This window comes from Cygnus atratus, chromosome 18, assembly GCF_013377495.2.
Source record: "Cygnus atratus isolate AKBS03 ecotype Queensland, Australia chromosome 18, CAtr_DNAZoo_HiC_assembly, whole genome shotgun sequence".
Taxonomy (NCBI): Eukaryota; Metazoa; Chordata; class Aves; order Anseriformes; family Anatidae; genus Cygnus; species Cygnus atratus.
The window spans coordinates 9,924,699-9,947,018 of record NC_066379.1 but is presented as its reverse complement, the minus strand read 5'-3'; the positions used below and the strand labels follow the sequence as shown (position 1 = coordinate 9,947,018).

General features: G+C 36.6%; 1 protein-coding gene across 2 annotated transcripts in view; it reads right to left on the bottom strand.

Annotated features, from left to right (window-relative positions):
• The window catches only part of CEP112 (centrosomal protein 112), a 162,377-nt gene that overhangs the window by 93,687 nt on the left and 46,370 nt on the right, over positions 1 to 22,320 (bottom strand). For both annotated transcript variants that reach the window (XM_035558738.1, XM_035558739.2), the window contains exons 18-19: positions 11,477 to 11,612; positions 7,637 to 7,744 (exon numbers count right to left, since the gene is read on the bottom strand). In XM_035558738.1, coding sequence (XP_035414631.1) covers positions 7,637 to 7,744; positions 11,477 to 11,612 — 244 coding nt within the window. The remainder of the gene's footprint in view (positions 1 to 7,636; positions 7,745 to 11,476; positions 11,613 to 22,320) is intronic.

Genomic DNA, 22,320 nt, shown 5'->3' with positions numbered 1-22,320 from the left:
TAATGAACAGAGGGCAAATGGGGTGCTGAAAAATACGTCAGTGCAGACCCCTACGTTACCACTGGGGCAACAAACACATTTGGGGCAATGTACGTACAAACACATTTGGGGCAATGTACGTACATGTAAACGCATTTTACTTTATTTCATTGCAAACTACAATAACTTAATTGACATTCATGTGTTTCCTGTTATACTTTACCTTATAATCAACCACTAATAACTGTATTTCAACTGCAGACTAAGAATTGCTTAAAATTCTTCAAAAGATGCAAGCACGTCTTTAGCAAAACTACAGTTTTACTTATCCTTTCTACAATAAAATGCCATATCTGGCCAGTAAATTTTGATTTATAAAGATCTTCCAGAGGTAATATTTTTAAAGCATGGGCAGCACAAACATCACATTGATGCTCTTATCTTCCCAGTCATCCTGCCATGACTAAATTTGCTTTTAAATCACCAGCATACTGGCACTGAAGTTGCATCCCTGTGATTAAATCGTACCTAGCAGTGGGACAAATGTCACTGCCCTCCTCAGTCTACCTGTCCCAAGAAAGCCTATTCAGTGTGCAAAATATTTCTTTCAAAATAATATACCTTTAGTCATTGCAAATGCGTGTTTGCAGCAGATTCTAGTACAGAATTTACTGTACATTGTCTTTGTTTAGTGATTCCAAGTTTATCCAAGGACCTCCTTTGAACACTAAGAACCGACTTTGCAGGCTGACTTGCTATTTACTGCAGGCATCAATTTATGATCCTGGACTCGTGTCTCCTCTCCCTCCACCCCCCAGAGCTGGCTCTGTTGACTATACAGGGAGCTCAGGCTTTTAAGTATGAATCACACACAAGTTAAACGCCTGAAGGAGACAGCGTAAATACCCATACGTCTGATTAACAACTCTGTAAACAGCAGTGGTACAGCTAGAAGATTTTCACCCTCTCTTTACTTGGAGGTTAAATTCATATCCTTTTCCCATTTGTGAGTCTTAGCTATATCATGAAGTGAAAAGTTGATGCTGATGATTGAAGAAACTATTCCTCAGATATTCTGAGCAAATGGCATTCATCTGTGTGTTAAGATGGTTCAAAGGAAACATTCATGCATCCTGGATTAATTTATTAAATGAAATTTATGCAGCTTGTTGCTGATGACATGAAAAATTTAGAGCCTCTGCTAACGTGCTCATTTGGCCTCCATGCAAGAACAGACCGTATTTCAATTATCTTCGACTATAGACAAAGAGGAGAGGAACAAAGCTTTCTACAAAGATGGTGTCCTTGTAACTAAGCCAGCGTACTAAAAATATTCAGACATTCACGATCCATAACTGAACTGTTTAAAGTACAGCTAAGAAATGGCTGCAACATTAGTCTGTTTGAGTAATAACACATTTCAAAAGCATGTCTTTGCAAATGTTTTCTTCACTTGAGTCAATAGCAGATCAGTCAAAAGGAAGCTAGAAGAAACAAAGAGGAAGAACGAGGCCAGAAGAAAAGCTAGGACATAACTGCAGTGGCAGGAACTCCTAACTGAAATCAGAGGTACAGGGACAAAGAAAGCTGAACCTTCAGCTTGTTATCTCTGTTAACACACCATGCTGAATGCCTCTGAAGACGTGAGCATGAAACTGGAGTCAGAGTTTTAGGTGTACACACACGACACCATTTGGTCATTATGTCTTGTGGTAGGACTGATGATGTCTTTGGAACTGCTACCAACAAGAGCACCGGCTGGGAGATAATACAGCTACACGTAACATGCCTAATAAACAAGCCAGAACTGTAAATTTAACACCCAGCATAGATGAAGCATCTTGCCCTCCCTGCCTCAGAAAGGCAGAGTGGCAATGGTGGAGGCAGAAGTCAGTAAGGAACCTTGGCTCCTGAAGAGCCAACTCACGCTCCACTGACCCTTCAGCCCACACCACCCCAACTGACCCCTTCTGCAGGGCTCTTCTCTCCAGTGCTCCTGATCCACAGGTCTAAGCCTCAGTTCTCAGCCTGAATAGCTCCAGACTCCATTGCACAGGCTTTTTACAACTACTCTCAGATTCACAGCCAGTACTTATTTTCCTGAGGGACTTGCTTTCCAAATCTTATCCCCATTCACAGCAATTTCTTGTTTTCCCCCATACTTAATCCCCACTTTTTATTCTATTCCCCATCTAAGCTGTGTTTTCGTCTTCTCTCACAAGGTCACAGCCTCTTTCGTACACAAACTGTTCTGGCCCCGTTTCCCAGGGAGGGTATGGAAATTCTCAGTAAGATTCTTCAGAGCATTTAGCTGCTGAACTCCAGAAAATCTGAATTAATCGATGTTTATTACCTAAATACACTTGAGTAGATCTTCAGGGGGAAAAAGAAAAAGCAACACACTCAGGTGAAAAATTCCCTATCTCCAACATTTCAAGAAAATCTTGCTACAATTTTAACAAAAGCAAAATCGACTTCATCTCAGCCTTGATCACCCAAACACTGGTTAAAATCTTCTGCCACAAAATTAAACAGCTAAAAATTACTATGGGAGATGCAAAACCATTAATGTAAGTTAAACTTCAGAATATTTTTATTTTAAGAAACTAAGCATGAGATTCTGTTTGTAACCTTCATATTAAATAGCACTGCTAGCACTGTGGAAGATGTCTGATTTTAAATATATGCACTTGCACAAAATAAGGCTTGCAATTACAAGCTTTGTATTTTACCTCCAAGATAACTGCACTCTTTTTTTTTTAAATTAACACACTAAACAGTTACAAAAAAGAGTCATACAAAAAGATAAATAATGTTCTTCCTCCTCTCCTCCTATCTTCCTCTGCTCTAAAACACTGCTTAAACGAGAACAATTTCCCTGCAATACCTCGAATATCTGTCCTTGCTGCTGGCAGGTAAGATTACAGTCATGCTTTTTTCACTTTTAACCAGCTGATTCTGCACTTCTTTACTTCCCTTTCTTTAATATAAAAGGCATATTTCGGAAGGCACCACACCTTTGTATTGCTCCAGACTTAAAAGCTTAGACTAGTTCTCTCATCTTTACCATGATTTCAAAGAGATTTTGTTAAATACCCACTAAAACATTTCTGAAGGTGTCCTGTTACTTTCCTACTTGGCTAACAAGACGGCAACCCTAATTATTCCTTCACAAGTTTTACAGAAGTCAGCACTCAAGAATAAATGTCGCAAGAAAGGATTTCCTGAGATACTGGGAGATTCTTCAGCTATCACGTAATACTTTTCCTAGCTTTCCACTTTGCCATGGAAGCATGAATAATTATTATTTAAAATGGAATAAACACAGTTAAAGAAAAGACAAACCAAAACAAAAAGCTTATTTATAAATTCAGGTTGGCATTCACTCTCAAAGTACATCCATAACTCGGCAAGGAACACCACCCTGCTATGACAACAATTCTTCAGCTTTTTCATAGTGCATTCCCCCTGCTAGGAAAAAGAAATCTCAGACTTCAGCTCTCTCACTAGCCTTGCATCTCCACTGTTTCACAACCCCTCAATCATAACACTTCAAAAAATATTTATACCCAAAGATGAGTGTAACAGTGATCACAGGGGTACATATAAATATTTTTTTAAAGGACAACTAATGCCATTTAAACATTAAGATCTCCAAAAGACACTGAAAAGGTTCCATTGATGACAATTTATGAAAGTGTGCCTGAAACGAAGATGAGTACATGCCTCACCCTGCTGGGAAGTGTCCTTGTCTGAAACCTTGTTCCACCGCAAACGCTCTGCTGTGCTATCATGGCTTGTTCTGACAGCTGCAGCATGTTGGATACAGGAAAGCAGCATATTCATTCATTTTTCTGGCAAATTTGCCTCCCTAAAATTTGTTATGGCCAAGTTTGGGCACAGACTTTTTTAAAAAAATATTTGGGCTAATGGCAAGTGATGGCAGCAGAAAGTCTTCCCAGGTATTTTGAGCTAAACTGAGAATGTAATTAGAAAGGGGGGGGGGGGGGGGGGCTGGGGGGGTGAGAAAAGGGAGGGGGGTGCTTGCAAAAAAACAAACAATCTTTTTTCCTGTGCTGACAGTGCCGTAAAGCCCGGCTACAGACACTGCAACCATTTCAAAAGGCAGGAAAGGCTGAGGCCTTCACTGTGGTGTCCACTGGCTTTGAAGTGCCGAAAGCAGCTGCTCCCAGCAGATAGGAACTGTGGTGCTGTTGGAGTTATTTTTTTTCTTCAAAATATACTTTCAAATCTAACAGCTGCAAGTAGAACAAAGTTGAGCTAAAGTATTTTTAAAGAAAAAAAAAACCACCAGTTTCTCCCTAAGAGTGTTCCCAGTGGATACTTCAAAAGAAAGTGGCACTGAATCAGATGAAGCTGGAACCAAGACCGACACGTGACAGCTGAAACCAAATACTGCAAGATCCCAAATTTTCTTCTTTGCTTTTTTTTTTAATAGATTCCAAAGAATTTGAAAAGTTAACAAAATATTAACTTCCATGGTTTATTTTTTCTTTTTTTCAAGGAAAGTTAGAAATGTGAAGGCTTTGTATAGTTATGTATATATCAATATTCTCACCTGTAATCTCTTTGAAATCAATATTCAAGAAAATTACAGTGAAGCACAGATAACCATTCATATAAAATGGATGGATAAAACCACAGCTCTCAAGTTCTCATACTTTCAAAATGCTTTTCAGTTTGGAGAATAGGTTCGTTTGTTTTTTTGTTATCAACATGATTAAATTTATGGGCAACTGAGTTGTCCAGTAGGCTGCCAGTGCTTCCTCTGCCACTCACCATGCCAAGCTGCCCAAAATACAATTGAAGGTCAATTTTCCTTCTGTATATAAATCCAATTTTATGATTATTCAGACACTTGAGGGAGAACATCTCAAAGCAATTGCTGCTTTCTCAGGTAGCCGAAGTATCCCATTTGTAGCTGGGTGCCTATTTCCTGACTGGAAGTCTGCTAGAGCCCTGCTGAAACGCACCACTAATTCTAATTTACTGCTCAATTTAAATAGTCTAAATCAGTCTATTCCTCTACAATTAACATCTGAAGAAGTATGCAGTAAAACAAGGCAAGGAAAAGTCTGCTTTAAAGATTTTGTAGAAGTCCTGAAGCATAAATAGAGAGAAATAGAAGTTGGAACTACTGAAGGGAAATTTTTAAGAGTGGAAGAACTGAGCTCATACTGTTCTGTGGCTGCACTGAAGGAGCCTTATACTGCAGAAATGACAATACAAAAGAAGGCAGTTTCCAGTGATAATGCATTACAATCTGCAGGAAGGGTCACACATTTCTCAGGCTTGCAGTCTTTCAGTGAACATTCTAAATGAACTATGATCAGAAATAATAAGAAAAAAATAGGGCATAAGCAGGATTCCTCTGAGAATTCTTCTGGGGCTCTCATTATTTAGCTGTTTAGTGTTGAAAACTTTTCCCTGTGTTTCAGTGATATTTCATAAAGTCTCACTGTTCTTTCTTAGACTAAAAAGTAGCTATCCTAAATTAAATCAAATTGAAGCAGCAAAAAACTCTTTTCAGTGGAAAATGCTTTCACTGATGTTTATCACAGTATCACTATTGTTACAGAACAACAATATAAAATGATTCAAACAAATTTTAACTACCACATTCATTTCTTGCTTCTTTTTTTTTTGTTTGTTTGTTTTTAAACAATCCTTTTAATCCAGCCTCCGGAAGCTCTGAACATGAGGCATGAAGACACAAGAAAACAAATAAACCAAACCATGACACTACTAGGCTTTGTCATTTTACTGGTTTTGTACACTAAAGGAAAAAGTGCTTGGGAGAAGACCTTATCTATGGTATCTCTTATCATGTACACCAAAAGAAAAAAAAAAAAAAGAACACTTGTAGGTAGGAAGAGGAATGTTGTAACGTGCTATGAACTGCAGACTAGTGTTTATTACTATAGATCATGTTCCTAAACATGGGAAGAAAATCTTTGAATAAACGCTTACTTGTGACTCTAAAAGAGTAGCACAGATTATAAGAACTGTAGAGAAAAAGGTGATCCAACCAAAACGCTGAATTGATGCCAACATGAGATCCCATAAAAATGTTCACCTTAAGGTAGATGCCCACCTAACCCCAACACTTCCCATTGTCCTTCCTTCAGAATGAGTTTTAATTGACATGTTAAGCTTCATCTTTAATGCAACCAACTACTGCAGTGTCTTTCAGACAAATAATTTCAAGAAAATTGATTCTCATGAATAGCAATTATATTACAGCAATTGTATTTCTGATTTTTAGCCTTGATTCCAGAAGTTCTACTAAATTACAGGAGAGGTAGAGTTCTTACTGTTCTTTTGGCAAGTGGGCTCATCTGCAACACAACACCCATGAACGTACACACACACACCTCCCAACAACTCTGTGAGCTGGGCTATTCCTGAATCATTAAGTAGAAGAACTGGAAGTATTATCATCCAGCAAAACAAAGCACTTGTGCAGATGTATCTGCTACACTGGACAACGTCTCACCCTTCATCAGGTGACAACAATTAGTAATGTTGACAATTCTGAGCAAGGATAAGGAAATACTTGGATCTGAACCAACCACAGAATCATCGAGGTTGGAAGAGACCTCCAAGAGCATCTAGTCCAACCTCTGACCTAACACTAACAAGTCTTCCACTAAACCATATCACTAAGCTCTAAATCTAAACTCTCTTCAATTAAATTTAACTTGAGAGCCATGCAGAAAATATTGTTCCTCACAAACAATGTCTAAGTTCTCTCTCAGCACCTTCCTAAGCGATCCCATTTCTTCATTACTTGAAAAAGTCCCTGGCTGGATGGACCACAGCAGGACTTGCACCATAAGCAGACAGCAATATTTCATTCTCCTACCAGCACGGAAGGTAAACTTGGTGAGGAAATGAAGCCACATTTCCCTGGTGGAAATGTAAACTTACATCCACACAAAAACATTGATAAGAGATAACTTCAAGCTTATGGACTAACTGTATCATTGCTGTACCACTGTATGGTTGGCCTTAAAGTAATCATAAAAACATTCAATCCCTTAACAGGTGTTACTAAACACACAGCACTTTGACTAGCTACCACTTGGAACAATTGTTTTAGCTCTCAACCTTGTAACATGCAATAATTTGTCTCCTTCTGTTTGTTTTTTTCCCTTTACACTTCACAACACTACTGAACCTAAATTTCTTGTTTCCACCCAAATATTTCCTGAACATTTCACAACCATGAAATTATATTACAATAAAGAAAATCCCTACCAGTAGGCCAAAACAAGCATTCATGTGAACGCTCCCCATGTAAAAAAATTATAAAAAGAATAAAGCATTGATCCTTGGCAAGAAGAAAAAGAGATAACGTTAAATAATTTCATCTGGTCATTATGAAAATAGGTGTTGCCACCTGTAAGCCTGGGAAAGTATTTGCAAGAGGCAGATGTACAAAGGATCGCAAAGGGGAAACAAAAATATTTTCTGTTTGGACTCTCTCTCCTCCATCCCCCAAGCCATCCATTCTGCATACCTGTAGAATGTCAATAGGAGGAAAAGCAACACACAGCAAGATCAGGATTTAGCCACAGGAGATGACCTACATCTGTCCCTCCTCCCCTGCACCTGGAGGAGCACGCTTACTGACCTGTTGCTCATATCTTTGCTTGAGCTCTTCCAATTGCCAGGAGAATTCTTTGGATTGCTTTTCCCGGAGCAATTTTGATCTGCTTAGATCTGCTTCAACCTTTTCCATCTACATAGTAAAAGAAAGAGAATATTTAATTTTTTTTTTTAAAGGCATAGCTTGAAACATTCTGATGTTTCTCATGTTGTTTGCAAACCATCAAAGACCTGAATAGAACTTGCTGAGAATAATAATTGTATTATTTGTATGCTGTGAAAATGAATATTCAGTGAATATAGCTATATCTGTAAGTTACTAATAGTGCTATCACCTATATGATGTCACTCCCTGATTACAACGTATTGGCTTAATTTTTCACTTGACAGCGGTAAACATCCCATTCAAATTAACTGAATATTTTTATAGACATATTTAAGACTCAAAAATATTTATTTTAAAAACATATTGCCTGTGGAAATTCAAGGGAAGTAATGCGTGAATCAGTGCACAAACTACACATTTAAAGCTCACATTAAATCACTTTAAATTTAAGTAAAAATAACTTAGAAGAGAATTATTTGGCTGCAAGTAAAGTTCCCTGAAGATAGTCATCACCTATGAATAATGAGCCTCACAGATTCCAGCACACAGCATCCAGGAAGCAATTTCATAACCCAATTAACAAAGACTTTTGTATCAAAAGCACAACTGTTAGCTGTACATCAGGCATGTTTCCAGGGGAATATGTATACAGTGCTATGCTACAGCGAATGCTCATCAACTATTTTAGATCTAGGTCCCAACACAGGCAGCGAATGAACTGTCTCCCTTAAAAAAAAAGAAAGGAAAATGGGTATAGCTGTCAGAAGGACCAGTGCTGCCGCTCGTCCATCTGCTGTACCAAAAGAAGAAACGCATGAATTCCTGAACCACATGCCAAAATCCTGTTTGGCCTAAGGGAGTGCTCTGTCTTCAATAGATGTCTTTGCCAATCGGTCTGGACATCACTTCTAAGCCAGATAAAGAGCAGAAAAGGCAGTACTCGGAGTGGGAGAAGCATTTTACTGGAAAATACTGCAACAGGAGAAGAAGATGTAGGACTAGGAATTGTCCAGATAAAATAAAATAAACTAAAAACAGAATAAAACAGATAAAATCATCTTTTCAGTAGTCCTTGAACCTCAATGGTATCATCTGCTATTAAGAAATGGGGCTTCTGCATAAATATATTGTGAATATTATGTTTCATTAAATTATTTTATTATATTGTGAATATTAAATATTTTATGAATAATTTCTTCCACCTCCAAACTTACTGAAGTTTCATCTCCATAGCCATATTTTACTCAGCTCAATAAACATAAAAATAAAAGGCCATGATATTTTACACTAAAGGACTACTTTTTAAGAATGAAAACATTCTTAAAAAATAAAATAATATAACTGTATGCAGAGATGCTTTAACTCTGCAGGGTTTTTGTTCTTTAATCGTTAGGGAAAAAAAAAATCATGTTTCCTACAAGTGCAAGGAAAGCTCCTGATCATTACTTTCCAAGCCCAAGAAACACTAGAGCTGAAGTACCATGCCATAGTCTATGTATTGTGTCTTTTTGCTAGCTAGTATTAGCAAAAATGGGTATCTTGCAATTAAAAATGTACCACTCACCCATCAAGGGCCATCAGGTGATTCTTAATAATCATGAGCTTGACAAAATAGGGAGCAGATGGCAAAAAAAAAAATCACAGAGCCAAATGAATGAATCAAATATTGATTACAAGAACTGAAAATGCCAGACCTCATTCTACTTATCTCTGTAAGCAACTTTGCCACACACACTTACACAAAAATGGTTCTGGAAGCCCAGTATTTCTGATGTGGTTAAGAGTACAGTGTTGCTATAGCTACTACAGATTTTCATTTGCAATACATTCCACCTAGCTACAAAAGAATTCTTCATTATGTTGTAATCTAACAGGCGATTTATCTGAAGAGTATGTGTGCATGCAGAAGAATGAGAAAGGACAAAGCTACAAAGACAGTTACAGTACTGCTTCTCTGATGTATTTCCTTGAACCTTGATTCCTGTAAAACAGTATTGCTCAATTGTATAGTAATTTACAGTAATTTTTAAGTGACAGTTGACTTTGTAAGTTTCAAAAGTTTACACCTCCCCCCCCCCCCCCAGGTTAATGAAACCATTATCAATCTTTCTAGAATTAGACTAAATATTTTATTTCTGCTCCAAAAATGATAAAGTCAAGTCGTCTGGAAGTTGGAGAAGAGCCTCATGGCACAGTAAATGACAGAAACTGACCTTAAAATTGTACGATTTGTTCTGTTGCCCTCAGAGATCTAGTTTGCAAAAATACACACTGCTTTTATGTGTTTGCTCTTGCTTTTTTATTTCCAAACTATTATTTGCTGTCTGCACAGGTCTTAAAAAATAAATCAGCAATACAATGCCTTACTTCCTTTCTCACTTTCACCAAGGATTTTGGAAAAATCAAAACTTCACAAGAACAACAAAAGGAAAATTTGTTAAATTATAAGTACATGACAAAATATTTTATTCTTCTAAGATAATTTCTAGCACAGTAGGTTTTCTTCCCACAAACTTCTAAATTCATAGTACTTGTGAAACCCATATGAGAAGTTAGTAATTTGTAAGGGGAAAAAAAATCTCAGTTTTAATCACCTCCTGCTTGTTTCAGATCTCTGTCACTGTTTTAAATTTAATCTATTTTTGATTTTTGTACCAGTAAAATAATTCTCCCCTGTAAGAGAGCTCTTTTCATTCCAAAGAATATTAAAGCACACACTATTTCTGAGAGCTCCAATGATGCAGGTAAGTGATATCCATACCTTCATACATCAAACTATTCATATCTTTATATATCGATTGATCTTCATATGCGTGTGTATATATATATATATATATATATATATATAAATAAATAAATAAATTATATATATATATATTTTGCCAACTCTTCGGGTTTTGGAACACTCCTAAGGAATACGAGTGAAGCTTTGTGACTGAAACTTTTTTTTTGATATAAGTTTTACCACTGTACTACACCATCACCATCCTTAGAAATCTCATACAATATTGGATTACAGCATCCTACTGTCAATAACAAGGTTTGGTTATGATGGGTGAGGTTAGAAAACTGAGCATATGGTTAGATAGAATTACAAGCTCGAGATACATATAGGGATTTCGATCACATGAACAAGTTAAGAAAATACTCTGTCCTCTCCTTCTTTTTGATCACTTATCACTTATTCCTTATTTCACTCAACATGCTGCATTTTTAAAATACTGGAGATAATGGTTAAACTGTTGCTTGTTCCGTGAGGAATTTAAGACGCTAAAATATTTATACGTAAATTCTCACTAGTAAATCTCAGGGAGAGAAAAATGGGTTTTACTGTCATCTGCCCATGGATGACAGCAGGCACAATGGCTCTGCCCCATGTAGGCTCAAACTGATTACAAGACCTCATTAACAGAGCCCAGAGTCGTTCCAAAAAGAGTAGGAAGAGACACACATTTAAGTGGAAAAATTATACACGTTGTTCTGCAGGGGTGTATAAACTAACACTTTATACTCTCACTACTGAAAATCCCTAATCAGTATCATAACTGCAGATATCTTTATAACAATGACAATTCTGGCTTTGTTAGAAAGATGAAACAACTGCTAACATCCCTTTTTGACTTGCTACCAAAGACACTACATTGTGAAAGATTTTGATGTAGCACTATCAAGTGAAGCATGTTTCTGGCATTATAAGATCAGAATACGCTATCCCACTGAGACAGAGTTTCAGAAAGGCTGGCATTGTGACCTCCTCACCTGCTGTTTCATTTCAGCATAGACTTTTTCTGAGTTCAGCTCCACCTGCCGCTTAAACTCCTCCAGGGCAGCATCTGCCTGCTGGGCCTGCAGCCTCTGTACCTCTGTCACCCGAGTCAGCTGCTCCTCCTTCTCCCTAGAAAGTCACAGAAAATTTTCAGAGTTCAAGTATCAAATAAAAGAACAAGTGTGCTAGCGTAAAAGAAAGGCCTTTAACCCTATCAGTTTAAAATAGTATTCAGATTTCAATTTCCTGTCCCAGCTTCTGCCAAACTTCCCTTAGCAATACTTTGAAGAAGGGGATAGAAGTCTAGAGTTATTTTCACTTTCTCCTGTTGAATTTCACAAGCCTAAACATAGTGTTCATAGCCTATGACAATACCTCTGGCTTCAAAGTTTGCATTGACGTGAATGGTTCACTACTTGGTCTACAACCTCCTTCTTTGAAATCTTACCCTAAGAAATGTATTGTCCCACTAAAATTTAAGTGAATTGCTTTTAGCATCATTGTATTCCTCTATTAAAACCACAAAACACTTATCCCAGTGTCACCTTTGCTCAGACAAGATGCAGGATTATTCATTACTTGGCATATATCAAAACACACGCAGTGTTAATGTGTGACTCGTGGTACCTTCTGAATCTATCAGAATTCCATAATGCTGCAATACCTATTCAGCCTTTAAAGTAATGACAGATGTTAAATTTTTATGCAGAGATGGTTCATATTAACAGCCTATACTATTTGGCATACCAGTGTCAAAACATATGTAGAAATTGGTTCGGGCATCCTAAGACGTCACAGTTTACCAATAGTAATGCACGTATAACATTTTATGTACATACATGCACACAGATATACACACACACCCCTAAAAAAGACGTCACCATACTGACACATCACAGAAGAAAATTCTGATAACCCATACATATTTAGGAAATGTTGATGCGATTCTTCACATAAAAGACAATCAGGAAGCATTGTTAACTTTCTGTTTTCACAGGGCAGCAGAGTTGCCTGACTGTGTCAAAACACACGCGAACACCATGGTGCTATCAATGGACAAAGCTGGCTCTACCAATGGTTTATAGCAGAAGACACATTCAAACAGACCTGTAGCTGACATTTTCATTTTACGGGCAGACGAAGTACCTCATGATAAATTTCCCATTTTGACAGAAATTATTTCCATATAAAACAAAGAATCTGACACACAAGAGATGGAAAAGACCAACTAATTCATCTAGTCTGTCACCTTGCCAGCACTGAACTAGCTGTTACAGCACTGAGTAAGCCTTTTATAAAGGTCAGGAAGCTGCCAATCCCAAAGTTACAGTATTCACATCCTCTTCCGTGGTTTTCATACCAGAGTTTGACAATGGGACAAAGAACATAATCCTACATCTTCACAAAGTGTCCAATTGCTGTGCAGGAGAGCAGGGTAATTCTGTTAGTAAAGAGATCAAAGAAATGCCACAAGCCCTGAATAAGTATCTTAGTTTACTTTTTTTTTTCATTATGCACATTTGAAAAAAAATAATATATATATATATATATATATATATATTTATTTGATTTTGGTACCTTGCTTACAGATGACGAAATTCAGACATAAGGAAACTGATGTTTTCATTAAGGAAAAGGAAAATAACTTTTTTTTTTTACCCAGCTTAAACTAGACCAAAAAACCTGCATCACATTTTGGTGTTTACTGTTCAGGTGTTTTGTGTATGTGTGTGTTTTGATAGAAGAGTGTGTTTCTAAAAACTTTATTCAAATTTGCTAAGGTACATCTATCAGCTTTACACAAATACACTGTATTTCTACTGCTGCAATAACTGCATTTGCTAAACTCCCTTCAGGAGAAAGGACTCTGCATATTAATCTAAGTTACCATATTCTCCATTAATTTATGGGACTATACGAATTACACAGGAAAATAAAACTTTTTTTTTTCTAAATTCAACTGTTATAAAGACCATTTAGGACCTAAACTTCTACTACAGAAGATCTGAAATATCATAACCACAAGTACAAAAATCCTCAGTCATTTCTCAGAACGTGCACACCAAGGATGCCTCAAAAGCTAAACATGATACAAATTGTTTGATGAGTTACTGATGCATGAACTGCAGAGGCATTTGGCTTAATTATCGCCCTGAAAAGCAAGTACTAGAGACAAAGTTCTATGTTCAGCAGCTCCAAGTTAACAGCTGCTTGATACTGAAGTACAGCGAGCACGTCATTCCCTTCTCCCAAAATAAGATCTACCAACAATTCACAGAAACGAATAATAAGCAAATGAACGATCTGAGCCCTAGACACAGCTCAACATCCTGAAAGAGAAGATGGGAACAGGGCAGCAGCGTGGTGCAGCGGCAGAGCATTGCCTTAGAGAAAACACTGAGAGGGGAAAACTCTTCTCCCAAAGATCCTTAATTAATTTATGGGTGCTGGAAAACACTTCTTCCTCCCCACAAAATGCATCTAAATACTTCCAACTCCATGCTGGAAACAAAACCAAAACCAAAGCTTATTCAAACACTAATAAGTGTCAAGAGGCACTGGAAGAACATCTTTGGTCTAGGCAGATGGAAACAACAAATCTGAACATAAAAGGACAAGATGTCAGTCCTTGTGCTGTTAGTGAGCCTCCAAATTTATGCATCTTCTTCCAGAAGAATATATTTTTATTTTGAAATATTACAAGGTAAAGTTTTCGAAATCAGGTTTTATGCACCATCCTTTCATTTAAGGACTTAATCCCATGAACAGATGTAACATCTCATTATAACTAGGAATAAAACAACTTTTTTTTTTTTTTTTTTTTTTAAGGATGTGGGAGCTAGCTGTCTACTTTTTGTGCATTTAAGATTTGTAGAGAAGCTTAGAAAACATGCACAACAATGGACTGTGGTTCACAAATATAAGAAAAGCTTCACTTTTTTTCCCCAAGACACTGAGCAATGTGCCTAGCATGAAGCACTAAAATATTCACTTTGAAGATTATTTTTTTTCAGTTGGACTAGTTGTGGGGCCGAATACAATACAATTACATCATTTAAATCCCCTAAAGCTGAGCTGGCTTGAATATAAAAATAGGGTGAATTTACTCTTTGGCCCCAATTTAAAAAGCAGCAAATTCCTCTTGTTTCAGTGTATAAAGGATATCTCCGTGGAATTAGCAATCTTACACAGCACAAACCATCTCAGTGAAAGTTTACTATGAAGTCCAGAATTGCAATTTCAGAAAGCAGCACTCTGAAGTGTACTGATAAATGGAAAATATAAACATCTTAAATACTTCTTCATGCTTAATCATAAATATTTTCCTTGCTTCGTAAAATGTCTTCCAAGAGGTAACAACTAAAACACAGTGAGACACTACAGCATTGCAAGTCAGGTTAATGAAACACAGGGCAATCCAGCGATTTACACGGGGTTAAATAAATTCAAGATGTTCCAGCATAGTATGAACCAGCAATATTACTCACAGGGCTCTCAAGGCCAAAAGGTTCTCACCAGTCCCTACACGAGAGCAAGAGCTGACCAACACCAAACAACAGCAGAACATTCATACAGTCTTCAACAAATGAAAAATATTTTAGACTGCATGTAAGCATACACATGTACAGAAGGCGTATCCCCATGAGCTACACACGGACAACCTCTGTAGACAGTTTCACATCCCATTAGCAAATCTGCATGCAAACACCCTGGGCATAGCTTAGAGGCTTCTCAGTGATAGGAAAAATTACTAGATCACGAGAATCTTGACGTTTATTTTAAATAACACCAGGCTTTAGGTCATAAATATGCAAATTCTTTGCCAGGTCTTCAAACACTTCTGGCAGCAGTGAAAACCTGCTTCTGTCCCAACAGACCTTCGTTTCTTGAGTTTAGTGGAGCGCAGAAGGGGAACATGAAATTTCATTGATAAGGATGCACTTTATCACTGAATAAGCTTCCAAAACTCAGTGGCATGTATAGCAAACAACAGGAAACACCAATTATTAAAATTGTGAAATTCAGTTTAGAAGATATAATGCTTTCCAGACAGTAGCGAGCACATTGCTCTGTAAGCTGCATCATGCCTGCTACACCAGCATCTTGAGGTTAGATTCAGATGGACTCTACCAGACGGACAGTCATCATCTCTCACACAAAACTATCACAAAACTATCCATGCGTTCATACCTTCAGATAAAAACAAATGGTACTTAACTGTTTCTCATCACTTTGGATTAAAATGGTTGAGGATTAGATAGGAAACATCTAATCTGTGATCAAAATTAACGATTAAAATGAAAAAAAAAATTGAGGGCTTTCTTTTTACACTAACCTGGGTTCAAACAAAGTCAGTTATCATTTGTATAGTCCATTTAGGTTATAAAAACTATGTGAACATGTTCCTAAAGATGACGACGACTCCCTGGACAACATAAAACATAGCATACTAAGTAGCGAAAAGCAACCTTCATCAAAACATACACAACCTTCCCATACAAAAGAAAAATTCGGGACAGCTATCTTAGTATCTTTACAAACACAGGAGTACCCATCCAGAATCTGGACACATTTCCAGACAAAACATCGTATAGAAGTGAACTCAGGATCCTGCTGCCTGACCTCGAAGAGCCTCGCGTGGAGGCGCCCTGTTACCAGCCTCCCCACCAATGCAGCAGTTTATCGATTTATAGCCAAATGCAAGACTGATGACACTACTACTCGGCTGCTGGGATAACCATTAAGAACACTCTGCACAACAGCCCCTCTAATTTTGTTTTTAGAACAAAGACTATTTCAACTACATAAACAACACACTAAGGCCTAAAGTACCATGTACTTGGATAAAGAAAGGGTTGCTGGTTTAGTTTACTGCTACAGAAAAATGCTTCAGTAGCAATAACCCTCTGAAATACACCGTTTTACTTCTCATCCTCCACTATTTGTAACAGGCAGTGATAGTTAACTAACAGCTTTCCATGTAAATTATAGATAGGGCCTAAGACGTTAACTACAACTAAGATGGATGCATCTTACTACGGAGGCAGGGATTACCAGCAAACAATGAGGAATAACAATGCTCTCCTACAGCAAGAGCGCCCAAACATATGGAATATGTGCATAACACTTCTTTTTGGTGTGGAGAGGAAGAAAGACAGTGTGAAGTCATTCAAGCGGAATGATAACTAAACCAAAGCCAGATCAAAGGAAGGAAGAAGAAAGACTGAAATGTGAAGCTGAAATATTTATTGCCTTCAAAACATCATCCCTATCCTGTCCCTGGGCACTTTAATATTTCGAAGTTGTTAGAAAGCATTCTAACTTGTTTCATCATTTCAAAGAAATAAAGCCAAAAATATAAAGTAGAGAACAATTTTATCTTTTACTCCCTGATTTCCAGTATAAGATGAGCTTGTCTTTATGAGAAAAAGCATGAATCCACTTATAAATTGTTTACAGTTTGCATAATTTGAGATGTTAACATCAAAAAGCTGGTCTGCATTCCTTCAAGTAAGCCGTAACAATGAGTGATATTTACAATGCAATTATTATTTTAAACTATATACTTATGTTTTAAATAAATCATGAGATAACATTAACAAACTAAACCACTACTTAAAGCTGTTAATGAATTTAGAGTAAATACTCCATGTGTCTAGTATCACACTTCAGTAAAATAAGAAGAATAATGCATTACATTCAAAATTAATGGCTCACAAGTTAACCAGACGTTGGTTAAACACACTAATAATTATTATAACTATTTCTCATTATAATAATGACAGGGTACTGTTGTGCTAGGTGCTATGCAAACAGAATTAAACAGCAACAGCAAAATGATGAATGAGATGTGGGTTAAAAGCCTGGGTAAGCGCTGTAAATGTGGTTGGAAAGGAAAATGTTATAACTTAGCTAAACATTGCAGATACTGTCTACAAGATTTAGATACATCACATACAAAAGGCCACAGAGGCTCAGTTATCCAGAAGGGAGGGTTAGGACACAGATTAATTGTTGTGGCTTTTACATGCTGAGATGACAGCAAAACCTCAGCCACGAGAACATGGAGGGGAGAATCAGAGAGACAGGTGTAGATAACTGCTTCGATTAAAGGAGACAAGGCTGTAATTAAAAGGCGGACCAGAAAGTCAGCAGCACAGATAGTAAATAGATTCATGAGATCACCCAGAGAAGAGGCGCAGAGAAGGAAAAGATAGGAATCAGAGAACAATGCTGTTCCACAGAAAGCTGGAGGGCAAATAAATACACCATCCGAAGGACAAACTGGAAGAGATCACCGAGAAGAGCCCCAGACAAGAAGAATCATTTAACACTTGCGAAGAACAGCCCAAGATGTTATGAGTGACAGTGCCAACAGTGGTTGGCAAGTCAGAGACAATGAGGATTAAATAACAGTAGTAAGACTGTCTCCAATTTTTCCCAATATGGAATTCAAAGTGAAATATCGAACTAATTACTTCAGTTTAAAGCATGCCAAGTTTATTATTTCAAAGAGGTCTGTATTGATAAAAACAACCTGGGTCAAAAAGCCTTTATTAAAATAAGTTTGCCCACCAATCTTGCTTCTCTTCTATCCTCAGACAATCACGGCTACACCACCAGGTACTACTTCTGAATGAGCAAGAGTCCAAGAAGTAAGCACATCACTCATGCACCTGTACAAGAAAGTGCAAGGATCCAGTATTCATTCAGGCATTTTCTATGTCTAAGGCAACTATTTTTAGGGCTAAAATAATTGTATTATTATATTTCAGGATTCAGAAAAATATCCATGTTGTAAAGGACTCAGTAGTAACTCAATACTGAGGAATGATGAGCACCTGTTCGGCTCATCAGTTGATTCTTCATGTCCAGTAGTGTGGTGGACATATTTTTTCACATTTTTTCAATAAAAGCACCTGCAGAAATACTAACTTTCATACCTCAGTGAAGGTTGCTTGTGCTGTTGATAAACCTGGAGGAAAGTTGCACAAAGTACGTAAAAAGTAACCTCAAGATTACCAAGTGTCATTCAAGTCTAGCAATCAATTATCTAACAACAACTAAAAAAGGAAGAAAAACATTTTGTATGATTTTGGTAGGTAATTTTTAACTGACCCTAAAGAGGTGACAGCCTGAAACATTTTATGCTCATTAGAAATCAGTAATTGATTTCAATGATCTAGAAGACTTTCTTTGGCCAACAGAAGGCTCTTCATTCCATCAAAGTTTTTGGTACTGTAGCCTTGAAATATTCTGCCCAGAATTTAAAAGATGTGCTAACGTTAAAGGGAAGCTTCTTGGAATAAGGGAATGATTCTGACATTTGTGATAACTATTTATATATTCGCTTAGTGAGGTCAAACTCTACAGCCCTTAACTACATTAATTATTACAACAGCAGTTTACATCAGTTAACTGAAGTGTTATAGTGCTACACACTGAAGCTGTTCACCTAACAAGGCAATAATTTTCATTTCATACACCTATACTTTATATTGAAGCATTTTCATTGTTAATATCATTAAAGATGTCATACAATACATCTATAATCATCTGAAGGGACATAACAGTATATGCTGAATATAGACAAAAATTAAAAATCAGTCATTTTTCTTTTTGTACAACTGGAGTTTTCTTTAAATACATATTTCATTATTGCCAGTAGGTCTCCAGAGAAACTGGTGAAAGAAAATGAAAGGTTGTAAATAGTTAATAGAACACTTTAGTTTTGCTTTTAAGTGAGACTATTAAATAAAGCTACCACATTTTTTTGTCCTCTGTTCATACTTTACATTGTGCCCCCTAGAGTGAGGGTTATGTCAGCATGTTCACTAGAGCTAAAGGAATGTTTACAATATGCTGGAAACTTTGACTGTTTTTGCTCTAAAAGGTTTCAGATGCTCAAACAGAGCACCAAGTGGAGAACAGCTGGCTGTTTTTCCACTGATTCTTAGAGGGGAAAAAAAAAAAAACCAACACACACATACACACAAAACCACCACAACCCTGTCTTAAAGAGTAAGATTATATCCAAACTGTTCAGCCACTTAACATTACCATTGCTTTTAAATCACAAGGTTTGCCTTTTTAACCATATTGCAATTGTTGTAACAAGACAACATGGAATATTTTTCATAAAAGAGAATGATGAACACAATGAACATGAGTATAAACTCTTAATGTTCTTTATTGCAACATTTGGAATTAAAGACAATGGCTTCTCATATTCCTTTAATTATTTCCTGCTTTAAATAGTAATAGCTTTTCCATTCCTACACAAAAATCCTCCACAAACAAATACTTCATTTTCAAGGAAAAATGGAATTAACTACAGGAAAACAGCTACACTTGGGCAATTATCCTAAAAATATTAACAACAACAAGCAATTATTCAGAATCTGGATTGAACTTAGAGCAGCAAAAAAGAAAAAACCAAAACAATGAAACCTTGTGGTTAAAGTTATCACTCCATTTATTTATCATTGTATTGACGATTATCATGCAGTTGTATTTTGCTATATGCAATGGCATTTTTCACATCCTCCACTACAGGAAATCCATACAATATAATCCATACAATAATATTTTGAAGAGGAACCCTTTTAAAAATAAAGTTCTCATAGGGTTTGGTATCATTAAATTCTCAAGATCCTCCATAAATCACAGTTGATTTAAAATACTAGTTCAAATTTCAAATTTAACCTCTTAGAAGTGTTGTGATCCAACATAACATTACATGCAAAATTATGCAACTGTAGCCTGCAAAAATAAAAGAAATTATATTCGCTGCTATTTATTCTATCTACTTCTGCCATCTATCTTCTGGATTCTACTTATCCTTGCCTTCACCCATTTCCTTTTTTATTAGCGCAGAAGCATTATGTATACCATCTACTTATCTCAGACTTACGTACCCTCATTTCTTTTACTTTGTCCCTGTTATAACAACTTAGGAAAGTAATATAAAGACCAAGGGGATTTTGCAAAAGATTAGTATTCTAAGGGACTAAAAGACCCTAACATAAAAACTGGTGCTAAAATTCAATACATTTTTTGGTATTACAAACAAAGCAAAAAGAGCCTTTTAGACCAAACAACATCTGGGCCTTCACTTCACATGTGAAAGCAAGCTATACTATGAAAAATGAGTCATTGCACAGCCATAGTTGCAGGAAAAAGTAGGAGAGAGATTCAGCATAAACATTATTTTTTCTGTGTACATGTGCACAACTGTGTATGAGAAAAAAAGGTAAATTGCTTTTATTTCCATATTGTATTCAATTTTTATTGCTGTGAACCACCTTCATACCGTGCCTTCAGGTGAAAAGACTTTGAAACATTTTGGTCTGCCATCTAAAACAAAATCACAAAATACTTTGAAAGCTGTACATGCATGCTTAAAAAACCTATTCTAAAAATACAAATCTGCTGATAGGTAAGAGCTGCTCTGTTTTTTTCTAGAGAGTTTATCCCCCTTCTTTCTTCCCCAGGAGAGTTTTAAACAAGTTCAGATGAAAAGGAGTAGAGAAGCACTGGAGAAAAGAGCTGTTGCTAGTTTCTTATGTAAACAAACAATTTTATTGAGTGACTTTCAATAAGCCAGCTGCTAAACATTTGCTCTGTATCATCACCACTTGCAAAGTGCTGAGATTTGGCTCCATTGGCAGGTTTAAAAAAAAATGAGAAAGATTATGAGGAAGAATGCTATGAAGCATTTAACTGTGAATAGTGTGGACGTATTCCTTGACAATTCAATTTTCAATTGCAACATCTGCACCTCTAGAGGTAACGTTTCAGTTCTCCTAACATCACTTTATAAAACTTGTTTCCTTCAATTATACTTCAGAATAGATGAGTAAGAACTCAGGAAAGCTATATTTCAGTAGCATAATGAAAATATTAATTTACATACAAGAGATGAAAACCAAGCAGCATTAAATTAGATCCTATAATTATTTCCAGTATGTGAGAATCATCACAATGTTATCCTGAGAAACCAGCAGCAGGAAGGTCTGCATTTCCATGCAGGTGACAGATGTGAAGACTTAAGAAGAAAGATGATAACAATCTCTTATATATGCTTATAATTTATTCTAGAAAGTCCCATTTTGAGACAGACAGACTTGATACAACCCAAGAAGTCATAAAGGTATTATGGACTCCAGAAGTGAACTGAAGACATTAACACTGAGGCATCTAAATATATGCTGTATTCACACAACTCACATTAAGAAAAACTGTAACTACATATAATCAAATCAATCATCCCTATCCTAAACACAACTATTTATTTTGTTAAAAAAAAAAAAAGTCATTTGTTAGGTTTTTAGGAAAGGGTCATAAATCCTCCACCCTCAATACTACTGTTGGGAACATTACCCAAGTGCAGATCAGCTAAGTGCTCCAGAGATGATCACTGAAATAGAAAGAGTAAAAATGGTCAAAGAGACAGGCTGACAGCCTTTAACATATATGTCCTAGCCTCATTTTTAAATCACTTCAAGGCCATGCCTATTTCCATTTCCCTAAATTGCCATAGGTCTCTGAGCTTCAACATTTGTTGGAAAATTTAAATGGAAAATATTTCCCTACAGCCTACTAAATTAAAGTTATGAAGTAATCAGATATTAAAATATTAGCAGAGGCAAAACAAATATTTTTAATAATGGGTGTCCAGATTTCACAGACAAGACACTATAGATCATTTTAAAATCTACTCTGGGTAAGTGTTGTATGTCAGCAAAATCTTTTCTTTCTCTGCCATGTAATTTCTTTAGCAAAAGGTGAATACAGATTATCTGTTGTATTCAACTCAATATGGAGTGTGACAAAT